Source organism: Dipodomys spectabilis, unplaced genomic scaffold (genome assembly GCF_019054845.1).
Source record: "Dipodomys spectabilis isolate Male_0828 unplaced genomic scaffold, ASM1905484v1 ptg000054l, whole genome shotgun sequence".
NCBI classification, from domain to species: Eukaryota; Metazoa; Chordata; class Mammalia; order Rodentia; family Heteromyidae; genus Dipodomys; species Dipodomys spectabilis.
Window position 1 is genome coordinate 43,684,469 of NW_024870731.1, and position 15,660 is coordinate 43,700,128.

Here is a 15,660-nt window from a genome sequence, read left to right on the forward strand (position 1 = left end):
CCGTGCCAGGCTGCTCCCCGAGCCTAAGTGTCTACAGAGCCTGGGCCTGTCAATCACCCCTTCTCCCTGCCCTGGCACGGGGCATGGCCTGGGCAGGTGGACTCCTTTCCAGCCTGGGTGTCCCCAGGACCTCTGAGCCCTGAACCTCCCAGGATGAGGCTGAACGACACCCTCCGCCCCCGCACACATCCACTTGGGTTCGTTTCAGTGGAGGCCCCATCCATCAGCACCACCTGAGTTCCGCTACTGCGCAAACTCTGCTCACACTGCCCCCGGCTTCCCGCAGATGAGAAGGGCGGCGGGCTCGAGGCGGGACGCCCTGCCTCAGAGCTTGAGAGCCTCGGTTCTGGACCCTTCTCCCACCCTGCCCTTCCCTGGGGAAGGAAGCGGGGCTGTGGGGAGACGGGTGCTGACGGCGTCACAGCGCCCAAAGCGTATGGGACGCCTGCGAAGTCCTGCAGACACGAGGGCGGCCGGAGCCGGGGTCCGCCAGGCCCCGCTCCCGCGCCTCGGCTCACCAGCTTGCGCGCTGGCTGCCCCCCCCCCCGCCTCCCCAATCTGTTCAAGGTACCTAACCCTCAACACACTTCCCCACGGGCACAGCAGGGACACAGTCTGCCCTGGGATTTTGACAGGAACGGTGAGATCTACCTTACCACTGCCTTTGCCGGTGCCTGCAGCTGCCCACGGAACTCAGACCCAGTTTTGCATCCCGGGCAATGGATCGCTAAGGAAGCGTGGACAGCAGGGCGCCCTCCATGCAGGGCGGAGCACAGACGCACAGCTAAGGCTGTGAGATTTTACTTTTTGGTCCTCAGGTGTCTCTGGTTCGGTTCGTGAATGTGAAATGCTTGGGGATGCTCCCCACAACCCTCGGGACTTAGCCACGGGGAATCTGCAGCGCAAGGCCGGCATGAGCCGGGGAGGTCAGGGCTGAAGTGTGGAAAAGTGCTCTGGGAGCTGGGGCAGGCGTGCACCGCACAGAGCTGTCCGCAGGGGTCCCCTGATAGAGAGGCTGGACCAACGCCCAGGAGGGGAAGGCCAGGGGACAGGAAGGGCTTGGCAGTGTGACCCGGGCAGGACAGGAGCCTGTGGGCCAGAAGTTGGGCCTCCGGGATGCTGGGGTGTTGGGCAGAGAGCAGAGAGGCTGCAGGAAGAGGCGGGGACTGGGCCTCCACACCGGGCTCTGGACACACATCTGGATGGCTCTGCCTGGGGGGGGGGGGGCGCTAAGGGCCTGAATCAGGGCGGAGACAGGATGTGGGGAGATAACCGTGTTCTTTGCGCACGTAAAAATTTTCTATGTCGCCACCATTATCCTTGATAAAGAAGTAGTGATTTTCCGGCTCGTGATCTTTTCCACACACTCACGGCCCTGTCGGGTACTCTGGCTGGAATTTTTCCAGGATGGGCACGATGGCTTAGCGTTCAGCCCCTGGTGTCCGTCCAGCCTCCTCTGTCCACCAGCTGGGAAGCTCCCATGCGTTTTGGGGCTTCTGCCTGCTTCCGTGCGGCCCCCGCTCCGGCAGGCACCCCAGCCCAGCCCCTCCCTCCTCTCCTTGGGGTGGGAGACTGGGCCCAGGCTCGTCCCCACACGGCTCCATCCCTTCCCATCTCAGGCTGAGTGGGTGCTGGGAATGATGGCCTTGAAGCCCCTTCCAAGAGAGAGACAGAGCAAGGGGCAGACCACTCCGCTTTCTCTCTGCCGTTTCTTAACAATGCGCCATCTTGCCCAAGCCAAAGCCCTATTCTTTCCCGCATTCTCGCTTAGAAAGCAGCCAACAAAGGGCTTTTTGTCTCGTTGGCATTTTTTTTGCAAGCCTCAGTTCATCCTGGATTTTAGCTCTCCTGACACTATTCTTTGAGATGAGCCTTTTGTTACACCGTTCTCTCCCCAGCTTTCCTGTGATAGGCAGACCCAGACACACACCCTTGCTTTCACACACACACACACACACACACACACGCATGCACACGCACAAACACGGTCTTGCACTCAACGCCAGAGACTTCACAGATCACCCACCTAGGCCCCCAGGGCCTGGCTGGAGCGTGGTGATGACCGAAGTCAGCACAAACCCAGGGACAGACAGGCTGCCCGCACGGCGGGGCGCGGGGTGTCAGCAGGGGCCCTGCCGCCCTGTTGGTGGCTGAATCTGAGCAGGACATGGCGGGGGGGGGGGGGGGGGGGATGTGGCCTCTGAGCTGTCACCCTCCCCCACAGCGCAGACGCTGACCGGCCCCTAGGCCCCGAATCTTCAGGTTGTTCGCTGTCTCCCCGGTTTCTCTGGATAGCTCTGTGTGGCTGGGATCCTGGCACGCAAGGCTGGCAAGGGCAGCCTGTTTCCATCTGTTTTCCAAATCGCCCTATTTCAGCCTTATCACAGCCCATTGCTCGTTCTCTGACCAGTTGGCTTTAAATAGCAAAAGAGAAAAAACAATGCAATGCACTTTGTGGTTTCCAGTGAGATACCGTAAATACACCCAGATAATATTCCGGTGCCAGCCGCGGTGCGCAGGCGGTGGGTGGAATCTTTCGGGCGGCTGGGACACGGCGCGTTTCCTCTGTCCCTGTTGCCGGGTGGAGGGCGTCGGCCGCTTTGGGCTGGGCCTCCTCCTCGGGGACCGCCTTCCCGAGCCCTGTCACCGGAGCCTCTTCACTCTGGGGCAACTCCGGGTTAGGGCAAAGGCGAAGGCTCGGGGAGGCAGAGCAGCATCTCAGCCAAGGTGGGAGCAGCCCAGCCTGCGCCCCGGCCACTTCACCCAGAGCTGCGGGAGGCTTGAGGGGTGCACCCCGGATCCCCGACTCCAGTCTCTCTCCTGAGACCTGGTGACCCAGGGGAAACCTGAGCCTGTCACTCTGGGGGAAGCCCCCAGACTTTCTGCCCGCCTCTGATTTAGGGGCCACAGAGGGCTCTGCCCTGTGGGTGCGTGTGTCGGCGCAGAGGGGCGGGGCTCGGGCGTGGTGTCGGGGAGCCAGGGCAGGGTTTGCTGGAGGGTCTTCCTGTTCTCCTGGGGTGGGGAGGGTTTTCTTCTGGGCAGACTCCCCAGCCCCTGGGAGGAGCAGCCTACCCCTGAGAGGGTGCAGCCAGCCCCCTGAGAGGCCTGGCAGAGGTGGCGGGGAGTCGGGGTGCGTGGCACAAGGCTGGGCTGTGAGCCTCAGAGGTCCCATCACCCCTCAGTGCTGTGGAAAGGCGCCGCCCATGGCCGGTGCACACCCACAGTGCACACGTCAGCCGCCCCGCGTGCCCCCACGCACCTGTGCCACTCACGTCTCTCATGGGACCCTCTGCAGCCCGCGCCTCTCCCCGCAGCGGCCCCCAGGAGGCAGAGGCTCCGGGGGAACCGGGAAGGGGCGGCCAGCGGCTGGGGAAGGTGTGGCGCGGAGCTGGAGTGGAGCGCGCTCAGCACCTGTTTCCCCCAGGCGTGCGTCCGAGCTCTCCCGGGCGTCACCGCATCTCCCAGCCTCAGTCTCCACACCCTGCCCGGGGAGAGGGAAGAAGTTTGCAGGTGGATGGCCTGTAGGGCTTCTCACACCGCGAGCACAACCTTAAGGTTCCAGGACTCTGCCCGTTTCTGTCCGCCCTCATACCCCGTCTCCAGCTGGGCAAGCCGCCGTGTTTAAGTGCTTCTAGCTGACAAGTGAACGCACCTCTTGACAGGACTTCGAAGCGTTGGAGGAGTCGGAGTCGTGGCCTTGGCCAGAGGAGTCCCTGTCCGGGTGGGGCTGGGACGGCCGAGAGCCCAGGGCTGGCTGAGGGCTCAAGGCCTCTTCCCTCGGCGACGCGGCGGAGTCTGTCCTAAAGGGATGGCTGCGGGGTGCAGCACAGAGAGCCAGGCGGGCCGCCACCCGGCACGGGCTCAGCCCGCTCCCCGTCCCCCGTCCTCCCACCCTGCGAGCCCCCCCAGGAGCCTCGCTCTCCTCTTCCAGACAGGGAGGCCGTTAGCTCACGAGAGGATGGACCCGCGCGCTCTTCCGCGAGCGGCTGGCGCAGGTGCAGGCAGGGACCCGGGCCGCCGGCACTGCCGCCTTGTCCTCTGCACGCTGCGCCAGGTCCGGTGGCCCACCTCGGACACCTGATGGGAACGGTGGCTGGGGCAGAAGCCAGGGGCACCAGTGCACCCCAGCTGGCTGCCAAGCCTCGCCTGGGCGGTCACGCCAGCTTGGGGGACCTGGAGAGCCTGGGCGGTGCCCACCGGGATGGAGGCCATGGGGGCTGTGTGCAGAATGCCGGAAGCCCCGGGCTGGTGGTGGCCAACCTGCCCTGGCCCTGAGCCCACAGGGAGTGGGACGCAGGGGCTCGCCAGGCTCGGGCCGGCTCGGACAGCACAGGTGCACGCACCCCTGCACCTTGGAGTCGTTTAATCCCTGGGACAACTCTGCCACTTTGGGGTTCCAGGGGCGGTGAGCAGCTCGGCTTGGCCACCCTCCAGGGGTGCACCGCCCGGCCAGCCCCTCCTCCGTGCCCACCCCCCCGACCCCGTCCTCGGCTGTAGAGACCCAAGCTCTCCAGGTCTGTGGGGACCTGCCATCCCCAGTGTCTGGGGACATTTTACCGAGACAAGCTCTGTGCAGACTCTGCCGCTGGCAATTTGCGCTGCTCCTCACTGCCAGTAGAATAAAATGGGTCTGACAGTCCCCCGGTTTTACAGTGGAGCATGGAGAGGCAGCTGACCTGCCCTGGGCCCGGCCGCCATCCGTGGCACAGAGCTCCCCGGCCGCCTTTCCTCCATGCCCTCACCCTGCTGTGTCTCTGCTCTCCCGGGGCTGTGTTGGGAGCGCTGCAGTCTGTGGGGTGCTTTGTCTGAAGCCCCTCCAGGGTCTCGGGGAGCCAGTCGTCCGTGGCCTTGCAGGGGTAAATGTGGCCTTCGACCCGTGCAGAGGCAGAGATGTGGCCGGCAGTTCCCTGGAGGGGGCAGGCCCCCGCCCTGCTTGCTGGCCATCTCCTCGCTGCCACATCTCCTTGCGTGTGACATCTCCCTGAGACGCTGCCCATCAGGTGCTGGCTCTCCCTGCCCAGCCACACCCGCTTCCTGCCCTGGTCAGTCCCCCAGAGAGAGAGTGAGGCCCAGAGATGCCAAGGCAAGGGGGCAGCGCACCGGCACCCGCCCAGGACCCGCGCTGTGGCTCAGGGGCCTCCACAGCCACCAGAGCTGGCCACGTCTAGCGGGGGGCACACAGGGACACACAGGAGCACCGGGCCACAGGACTAGGAGCTATTTTTTCAGCAGGCTAGTGAGCCACGGCACAGGCTGTGAGGAGATCTATCCATATGCCCCATTTTACAGCCTGGGAGAACATGGGGGGAGTCACTGGCCACAATGACCCGGCCAGGGTGAGCGCCCCTGGAAGGAAGCCGCCCCCTGGCCCCTGCACACCGCGGGGTGCCATGAGCCCTGGACAGGTTGGGGTGGCCAGGGAGGGGCAGTGGGTGGAGACGGGCTGGACTCCCCTCCCCGGGCAGCCAGCCTGTGCCCAGTCCCCTCCTGCGTGGCTGACTCCCCCAGGCACGCATGGGATGGGTGCGCACGTGACAAGCGGAGTTTCCTGGCCCGTTAGAAACGGATGCTCGCTCGGTCTTCGGGCTCACGATCCAGAGCTCCTGAGCCGGTGCCATCTTCTCCCGAGGTGCCTGGGGCAGTGGCCCCACGGTCAGCTCTACAGAGCTCTCTCCGCTCTTCTGCCCTCTCAGGGAGCCGCGAGGCCGCCTTCACCTACGCCATCATCGCTGCGGGCGTGGCCCACGCCATCACGGCCGCCTGCACCCAGGGCAACCTGAGCGACTGCGGCTGCGACAAGGAGAAGCAGGGCCAGTACCACCGGGACGAGGGCTGGAAGTGGGGCGGCTGCTCCGCCGACATCCGCTACGGCATCGGCTTCGCCAAGGTCTTTGTGGACGCCCGGGAGATCAAGCAGAATGCCCGGACTCTCATGAACCTGCACAACAACGAGGCCGGCCGGAAGGTAGGCAGCCAGGGAGGGGCCGGCGGCCCTCGCGCCCGCGCTGCTGGCGGTGCCGGCTGGTGCGGGCGACCCGCGGTGACTGGCAGGGCCCTGCCCTTCGCGTCCTTCTGCTAACGGTGTCGGTTGCTGCTGGTCCAGGATGTGTGTTTGGCGTGTATCTTGCTGGCTACAGCAGAGGTTGAAGAACCAAATCCCCATGGAAACAAATGGGCGATGGCTCAGGAAGATGGGCGAGGGCCGCGTGAGGGCTCTCATCGCAAGGTCCGCGGGGGTGAGGGCTGTGGCCAGGGCTGCGGCGAGGGCCGCAGCGAGGGCTGCGGGATCCACCGCCAGGGCCGTTCACCAGGCCAAGATCGGGCGCTCAGACAACAAAGGAGGCTGTCCCCTTGGCATGGCCTCTTCCGATATTCCGGGTTCTCTGCCCAGAGGAAGAGAGCCAGTGGAGACCTAGCACGTCCCGGGGAGCTGGCTGGTTGGGAAGGGGCTGGGACCCCTGTGCCGTGAGGAGCCAGCCCACCAAGAGCACGAGGACCAGAGCATCGGTAGGCCAGGGGCACAGGTCAGGGGTGAGGGGTGGGAGTCACAGAGGCCCCGGCACCGTAAGCAACTGGACCGCAGCTATTGGGAAGGACCAAGGGGACACTAGCAGGCCTGGAGAGCTGCCTCGGGCACCCAGATCAGCGCTGCCTGCGTGGGCAGTGCTGGACGTGGGCTCTGGAAGGTCTCAAAGGCCGCTCCATGCCCACCTTGGAGGGCTGTGAAGCTGCGCTGTAGAGAATGATCGATGAGGCGGGGAGCCAAGGAGGAGCAGCTGGAGGGAGGCCGTGCAGAGCCACGGCCGGCCGGGAGCAAGGCCCATCCAGGGCCCCATTGTAACCATGGAGGGGTCTGGGCTCAGGGTAGCAGGACTTCCGATTTCTGTGTGCAAGCCTGTCTTCTCTAAGCTGGTCTGTAAAAAAAATAGGAAAGGCAGACAGGTGCTGGTGGGTCACACTTGGAACCCCAGCTACTCAGGAGGCAGAGGACAAAGCCGCCCTGGGCCAAATGGTCACAAGACCCCATTTCAACAAAAAGCTGGGTGAGATGGCGTCTACCTGCCATCCCAGCTACAGCTGAGGCTGAGAGCAGGCTTCCAGGCAACCTGGACAAAAAAAAAGCTGGTGAGGCCTCATCAACAGAAAAGCCTGGGTACACCAGCCATCGCAGCGCCAGGGGGACAAAGACGAGGATCAGATTTGACCCTAAACAAAAAAAAGAGGGGGCTGGGGGCGTGGCTCAAGTGATAGAGTGAGTGTCTGAACCCTGGGTCATACCCTAGTGCTGTCCTCATAAATGGGGGGGAAAGCGAAGATCAGAGATCACCACAGGAACTGGAAGACACTCACACACCTGCCACCTACGGACAGGTCTGCCCACGTGGCCGGGGAGCGGGGAGGGGAGCGGCGGGCTCCGCACCCTCCGTGGGCCTGTGGCCTTTCTCCTCCCCCTCCTGCGGAAGGCCACACCGCCCAGTCACATGCGTGTAAGGGAAGCCACACTCCAACCCAGCGCGCCGGACCTCCACGCTCGCATCCTTTCTCCTTGGCTCTGCGTTCCTTCCTGTCGCCTCAGGGCAGAAGTGAGGGGGAAGATGGCCAGCAAGGGGCGCCGGCCCTGGCGTCCCCCGTGCTCAGCCCCGGCTGAGCATGCCTGTCAAGCAGGAGAGTTAGTAATGGCAGGAGGAAGTCGGGGTGGATGACAATGGAGCTGCCGAGGCCTCTGGATGGGCCTCCTGGAGGAGGTGGCCAGAACAGAAGGGGGGTTGGGCTGAGCAGAGCAGAGAAGGGGCCTGGAGCTTGGTGTGGGGACAGTGGGTAAAGACCCGGAGGAGGGGATTGGCGGTGCAGAGCGATGCACACTGGCTGATCTGCAGGTCGGCAGTGGGGTGGCCTGGGGTCATCCCCCGGGCCTGGCAGTAGGTGCAGCGTGCTGCCCGGGCCTCAGCCTCTTCTCGGACAGCGTCCCGAGTGTGCGCGGCGGCTTTCTGCCCGCGACCGCCAGCTTGCCAAGGACAGAGATTCTGGTGTCTGTGGCACAGCAGGACCCACACCCTGGCGTGCGTGGGGAGAACTGAGCGCCTGGCCAGCTGGCGCGGGAAGGCTGGGAGTCACAGAGCCTCGTCTGTACATCACCTTAAGGATGAAATAAAATTACATTTCAAAAGGAAGTCATAGAAGGGACTGGGAGAGGACGCAGGAGTGCGGTGGGCCCGGCCCGGCCTGGCGCAGACACGCCCACGCTGCGTAGGGGACCCTTGGTGGCTTCCTGGAAAAGCAGAGCTCACCCAGGGGCCGTGTATTCTCCCAGCCCGCGCAGCGACGGACCCTGGGCACACCAGGCGACTCCAGCCTGGCCTACTGGTAGAAACGGAGGCCCGAGAAGGCCCCCACTTGTCCTCAGGCCCCAGCAGGGCGGCCCTGGACGGGAGCACAGCAGGAAGTGGTCTTCCTGCCCCAAGGCCTCCCCCTCCCTCCTGCCCTGCCACGGGGCTCCAGGACCCAGACACCCGTCGCCTGGGTTTGGAGTCAAGTCAGCCACTCACGGCCACGGCTCTACCACCTCTCGGGATCTCTTGTTTCCCTGACCTGCAGGGGTTCCTCAGTATCCTTCTGCCCTAGGCTGCCATGGGGGGATGTGTGCTGGGGTGGGGGGATGTGTGCTGGGGGGGGGATGTGTGCTGGGGTGGGGGGGATGTGTGCTGGGGTGGGGGGGATGTGTGCTGGGGTGGGGGGGGATGTGTGCTGGGGTGGGAGGGGATGTGTGCTGGGGTGGGGGGGGATGTGTGCTGGGGTGGGGTGGGGATGTGTGCTAGGGTGGGGGGGGATGTGTGCTGGGGTGGGGGGGGATGTGTGCTGGGGTGGGGTGGGGGGATGTGTGCTGGGGTGGGGATGTGTGCTGGGGTGGGGTGGGGATGTGTGCTGGGGTGGGGATGTGTGCTGGGGTGGGGATGTGTGCTGGGGGGGGATGTGTGCTGGGGTGGGGGGGGATGTGTGCTGGGGTGGGGTGGGGATGTGTGCTAGGGTGGGGTGGGGATATGTGCTGGGGTGGGGGGGATGTGTGCTGGGGTGGGGGGGATGTGTGCTGGGGTGGGGTGGGGATGTGTGCTGGGGTGGGGTGGGGGGATGTGTGCTGGGGTGGGGATGTGTGCTAGGGTGGGGTGGGGATGTGTGCTGGGGTGGGGGGGATGTGTGCTGGGGTGGGGGGGATGTGTGCTGGGGTGGGGGGGATGTGTGCTGGGGTGGGGGGGATGTGTGCTGGGGTGGGGGAGATGTGTGCTGGGGTGGGGTGGGGATGTGTGCTGGGGTGGGGTGGGGGGATGTGTGCTGGGGTGGGGATGTGTGCTAGGGTGGGGTGGGGATGTGTGCTGGGGTGGGGGGGATGTGTGCTGGGGTGGGGGGGATGTGTGCTGGGGTGGGGTGGGGATGTGTGCTGGGGTGGGATGTGTGCTGGGGTGGGGTGGGGATGTGTGCTGGGGTGGGGTGGGGGGATGTGTGCTGGGGTGGGGATGTGTGCTGGGGTGGGGTGGGGATGTGTGCTGGGGTGGGGATGTGTGCTGGGGTGGGGGGGGATGTGTGCTGGGGTGGGGGGGATGTGTGCTGGGGTGGGGTGGGGATGTGTGCTAGGGTGGGGTGGGGATGTGTGCTGGGGTGGGGTGGGGATGTGTGCTGGGGTGGGGATGTGTGCTGGGGTGGGGGGGGATGTGTGCTGGGGTGGGGGGGATGTGTGCTGGGGTGGGGGGGATGTGTGCTGGGGTGGGGGGGATGTGTGCTGGGGTGGGGGGGATGTGTGCTGGGGTGGGGTGGGGATGTGTGCTGGGGTGGGGTGGGGATGTGTGCTGGGGGGGGATGTGTGCTGGGGTGGGGTGGGGATGTGTGCTGGGGGGAGGATGTGTGCTGGGGTGGGGGGGATGTGTGCTGGGGTGGTGGGGATGTGTGCTGGGGGGGGATGTGTGCTGGGGGGGATGTGTGCTGGGGGGGGATGTGTGCTGGGGTGGGGGGGATGTGTGCTGGGGTGGGGGGGATGTGTGCTGGGGTGGGGGGGATGTGTGCTGGGGTGGGGGTGGGGATGTGTGCTGGGGTGGGGGGGGATGTGTGCTGGGGTGGGGGGGGATGTGTGCTGGGGGGGCATGTGTGCTGGGGTGGGGTGGGGATGTGTGCTGGGGTGGGGATGTGTGCTGGGGTGGGGATGTGTGCTGGGGTGGGGATGTGTGCTGGGGGGGGATGTGTGCTGGGGTGGGGGGGATGTGTGCTGGGGTGGGGTGGGGATGTGTGCTGGGGGGGGGATGTGTGCTGGGGTGGGGTGGGGATGTGTGCTGGGGTGGGGTGGGGATGTGTGCTGGGGGGGGATGTGTGCTGGGGGGGTGGGGATGTGTGCTGGGGGGGGATGTGTGCTGGGGGGGGATGTGTGCTGGGGTGGGGGGCGTGTGCTGGGGAGGGGGCTGCTGCATCCATGGCTGGGCTGGAAAGGATCACATGGTGTTTATAGCTGGCAGCTTCACTTCTGCTTTGAGTAGACAAGACTCAACCTGACCTCGCCCGGGCGCGTCAGCAGCTGGTGCAAAGTAAAGGGGAGCCCAGGGAGGCCCGGTGCCCACCCCCCACTGGCAGAGGAGGAGGAGTCAACAGGGCCACGTGGGCATGGTGCCAGGCCTGGGGGGGCCGACGTGGTTGCGGGCAGAGGCCAGGCCCTGCTCAGTCGGGGCAGGCCGCCCTTCCTTAGCCCCTGTGGACGAAGGGGTGATACAGGTCTGAGAAGGGCAGCTTCAAGACCTCGAGCCCTTCTGGGGAGGGCTGGTTTGGAGGGTGCGCTTCAGGGGCACGCCAGTCTGTTGGCTGGGGCCATAGATGGTCAGGACGGCTCGGGTGGGTGAAGAATCAGGACCCGAGCTTGGGAGGAGGGGAGTCCGAAGCTCTGCGCGGAAATCTCTGGATGGCAGAATCTTGCGTGGCTTTGAGGCCTCTCTCAGGGCGTGGGGAGGCGAGGTGGCTCCTGCCCCTGCCCTCCAGCCTGGCTGTCGGGGTGTCAGGGAAGAGGGAAGGAACGGTGACGCGGGCTGCACATGCTGGAGAGCCAGGAGCCACGAAGGACCGACACGGCGCAGGTCCCGTGTGCGGTGTCTGAGGATGGCCGGGGAGACGCAGGGGTCCCCCCCCCCCCCCGCCGGCGCAGAGATCCCCCCCGGGGCACCCTCCAGAGAGCCAGCAGCACAGAGAGAGCGTGTCGGTGAGAGGCAGGCAGAACCACAAGGCACGCGCATGCAGAAGGCCGTGGCTAAACCCCCAGAACCGGGAAGCAAGCACGGGTTCTGAAGAAGCATGGGAGGAGGTGCCCCTGTGCCAGGACAGTCCTTGAATGCAGCCCAAGGCCTGCGCTTCCTCCTCAAGCCTCGTGCCTAGAAAGCACTTGGTGAGGGCGGGCGGTGGCAGGATGCTCCTCCCTGGGGCGGGCAGGGTGGGGGAAGGCCTGGGGGGCAGTGGGCCTGGACCCAGCGGGCCGCAGAGGGGCCGCGCCCAGCCTGGCCCGGGGCAGGGGAGACCTGTGTGGGAGGGGGCAATGCAGCGGGAGCTGGGGGAGCTGCAGCTTGGGTGCCAGCCCACTGGCGCCCAGTCCTTCCTCGCTGAAGGGAGGTCCTGGCTGGGGCAGCTTCCCGGGAGCTGCGGGCAGGAGGTGGCAGCCAGAGCGGGGTCTCTGCAGAGCTGCGGGAAGGGGAGCAAAGCGGACAGCGAAGCCCGGGGTCCTGGGCTTGCATGGTGGCGGCTAGAGAGAAGCCAGGCTGAACTTGCTAAACCAGCATGTATTTGTTGAGCAAGGGGAGCTTTCCAGCCAACCTCAGCGGCTCCGCTCTGCCCTCAAACAGCACCAACAGGGCTCATTGTAATATATTTATAGGTCCGAACAAACCACTCCAAGCCCGGTCCCCTGCGCTCACCCACCTGTTTCTCCCGGCCTCTCCCCGCTGGGAGGCTGCTGGAGGCCAGGGCCTCTGGCCGTCTCCTGCGGGGGGGGGGGGGGGGGGGGGCTGAACGGCTGGAGCTGGGCTGGCCCAGGCGGGGATGCGCGGTGCTCTGGGGAGGGTGGCATTCTACCCTGCGCCCTCACCTCCCGTGCCTGCCCAGCCGCTTGCACACGCACACGGAGGGCGTCAGTTGTGTCCCTTCCTGCCCAGTCCCATCTGGTCTGGGTGCTCGGGGAGCCAGAGACCCGGCTCTCCATGAGGGGCTCCTTGTATGGAGAGAGGGGACGGCGGTGGCATGTCAGGGGCGCGCAGAGCGGCCCCACCTTCCGGAAGCCAGCTGCCGGGCCAGGCGGGACAGGGCTGCTGTGCCCCCCACATCTGGGCGGAGGTGGATTCTCTTCTCCAGAACAAACAGGGTCCGGCAGCCAGGACTTGGGGAGGCTTGGGGCAAACCCCGGTTTCCTGGGGCTGCGGCTTTCCTCTGCCCCGCAGCCTCGCCCAGGCCAGACACGGAGTTCTTGGGTCTCCAGCTGCGCCTGCTCGGGCCTCCCACCGCACTCGGCCGCCAGCCGGGCCTGTCCCGCTCCGAGGGCTGCTCCGGCACCTGCCCCGGGAGGCCCTTCCTGACCTGCCTGCCTCAACTCACCACCGCCCTTACCCGCTCCAGGTGACGTTTAATGCAGAGCGACCTTCCCTGCGCAGTCCTCAGCGTACTTGCCGCTGTCCGCTCCACCGCGAGCTCGCAGCACCGGGGCAGGGGCGGCCCGGGTCACAGCTGTGTCTGGTAAGGGCTCAGATTCGCTGAGAATGCGGGAAGGCATGGCCGGTGGCTGGCTTTCTGGGAGTCTTCCTCAGGAGCAGCACCGCCAGACATAATGGAGGGCTCCCGTTCAGTCTCCACGTGAGATAACCAATCATGTGCACTGTATGAACGGTGGGCATACCGGAACGTGAGCCCCGGCCTGAGCGTCCGTTGTAACCAGGCTTTCTGTAGGTTTAAATAAAACGCACGCTGAGATACTGTAGGCAGCGCTCTCGCAGGCCAAGGGAGCGCTGTGCCCCTGCCCCGTGTCTCCAGGTAACGGCTGCAGACCCCATAGCTCCACCGGCAGGGTGTGAAGCCCACCCCCGCGGCCCCGCCCCCACCCCCGCCGCCCGACAGCCACGCGTCGGCGCCATCTTTCTTTGTTGTTGCTGTTGCCGGTCGTGGGGCTTGAACTCTGGGCCTGGGCGCTGTCCCTCAGCTCTTCAGCTCAGGGCGAGCGCTCTACCACTGGAGCCACAGCACCACTTCCGGTTTTCTGGTGGTTTATTGGAGATAGGACTCTCTTGGACTTTCCTGCCCGGGCTGGCTTTGAACTGCGATCCTCAGATCTCAGCCTCCTGAGTAGCTGGGATTACAGGCGTGAGCCATCTTTCTTATACTGTTAACCTTCAAGAAGGCTGTATGTAAATGGAAGTGTATGTAACACAACCCTTTGCCCAGCCTAACTCCCTTAGCTCACTCGAGCTGTTCCTTGTGCCGGTAGTTCCTTTTCTTTCCCCCCAAGTGAGGGGCCTGGGCTTTCACAGTGCAGCAGTGCTGAACTTGTATACAGGGAGTTTTCACAGGACACAGAATTCCAGTCCCAGGGATCAATGTCCATGTGCCCATGTCCCATGGCTGCTTCACACTGAAGTGCTCCACGTCCTCTGGGAGGCAGTGCTCCCTGGGGGGACAGTGCTCCTCATGCTCCTGGGGGGTGCTCCACATCCTCCCACGGGCAGTGGTCCCCGTGCTCCCAGGGCAGTGCTCCTCACCTTCCATGGGCAGCGCTCCTCACCCTCCCATGGGCAGTGGTCCCCGTGCTCCCGGGGCAGTGCTCCTCACCCTTCCATGGGCAGTGGTCCCCGTGCTCCCGGGGCAGTGCTCCTCACCCTTCCATGGGCAGCGGTCCTCGTGCTCCCGGGGCAGTGCTCCTCACCCTCCCATGGGCAGCGGTCTCCGTGCTCCCGGGGCAGTGCTCCTCACCCTTCCATGGACAGTGCTCCTCACCCTTCCATGGACAGTGCTCCTCACCCTCCCACGGGCAGTGGTCCCCGGGCTCCCTGGGGTAGTGCTCCTCATCCCCCCACGGGCAGTGGTCTCCGGGCTCCCCGGGCAGTGCTCCGCGGGGCAGTGGTAGCTTCCGTTGCTGCATCAGCACTGACATCACCTCAGTCAGAGGTGAAGTGACTCGGGCTCACGGTTCTGGAGGTTTCTATCCACACTAGGCTGTCCCCCCACGCGGCGCCTGGAGCAGCACTTCTCGGAAGGAGGGTGGGGCAGAGCAAAACTACATCCCCCGGCCGAGGCCGAGAGGACGCAGAGGGCTGGGGTCCTGTCCGCCAAGGACAGTGACCGAGTGTTTGCACAGAGACCCCCGCGGCTGCACAGCCTCCCCAGGTGGGCGGTGGGTCAGCTCACGCCTAGGGGATGTCGGGATCCGAATGCGGCTGCGGCTGGCTGCCTGCCATACCCTCCCCCCCATCGTGGTGCCGCCTGCCACGCCCTCCCCCCCGTGGTGCCGCCTGCCACGCCCTCCCCCCTTGGTGCCGCCTGCCACGCCCTCCCCCCCTTGGTGCCGCCTGCCACGCCCTCCCCCCGTGGTGCCGCCTGCCACGCCCTCCCCCCCCGTGGTGCCGCCTGCCACGCCCCCCGTGGTGCCGCCTGCCACGCCCCCCCGTGGTGCCGCCTGCCACCCCCCCCCGTGGTGCCGCCTGCCACGCCCCCCCGTGGTGCCGCCTGCCACCCCCCCCATGGTGCCGCCTGCCACGCCCCCCCCCGTGGTGCCGCCTGCCACGCCCCCCCCCCGTGGTGCCGCCTGCCACGCCCCCCGTGGTGCCGCCTGCCACGCCCCCGTGGTGCCGCCTGCCACGCCCCCCGTGGTGCCGCCTGCCACGCCCCCCGTGGTGCCGCCTGCCACGCCCTCCCCCCCGTGGTGCCGCCTGCCACGCCCTCCCCCCCGTGGTGCCGCCTGCCACGCCCCCCGTGGTGCCGCCTGCCACGCCCTCCCCCCCGTGGTGCCGCCTGCCACCCCCCCCCCCCGTGGTGCCGCCTGCCACCCCCCCCCCCCCCGTGGTGCCGCCTGCCACGCCCCCCCCCCCCCCGTAGTGCCGGCCTGTTCTTTGCGCTCCGATGGGTGTATGTCTCCCGTGACCTTCACTGTCCTCCCAGAGAGGGAGGGTGTCAGTGTCCGCCGCCCGTACACCCCACACCCCAGAGTCTGCCGCGGTTTTGCCCAGTCCTCAGTCCCCTCGGGCTGCCCCGCTCTGGACGCGTCCTTACGTGTTCCCGTGGCGGCTTTTCAACAGATACGTGGCCTGTGAAGGTCCTTTCCCAGTCTGTAGCTTGGTTCTTACTTCATAGCAAACGTTTTTAACTAGGGTAGAGTCTAATTTTTTCCCTTTCGGATCACCTCTGTCCTCCCTTCCTTCCCTCCTGCCTTTCGAAAGGAGTCACAAACTCTCAGTGCTTTTAGCATTGTCTAAGAGTGCCTCACTCAGCCCGGACCCCAAAGACTTTCCTCCACATCTTCCACCCTAAAGGTTTCACACTGACGTTTACGTTTGTGGGTGTGATAGCACATTCCTACAGGCTCAGCACTGCGAGTCTAAGTGGGGGTTGAGAGCCCGAGCCCAACCGGGGCTCTACAGTGAACTCCATCCTAAAGGTGCATGC

General features: G+C 65.8%; 1 protein-coding gene across 1 annotated transcript in view; it reads left to right on the plus strand.

The window, feature by feature from the left end:
• Nucleotides 1–15,660, plus strand: part of Wnt7a (Wnt family member 7A) — a 51,381-nt gene that overhangs the window by 8,360 nt on the left and 27,361 nt on the right. Inside the window, exon 3 of the mRNA XM_042680181.1 lies at nt 5,694–5,965. Within this exon, the coding sequence (XP_042536115.1) occupies nt 5,694–5,965 (272 nt within the window). The remainder of the gene's footprint in view (nt 1–5,693; nt 5,966–15,660) is intronic.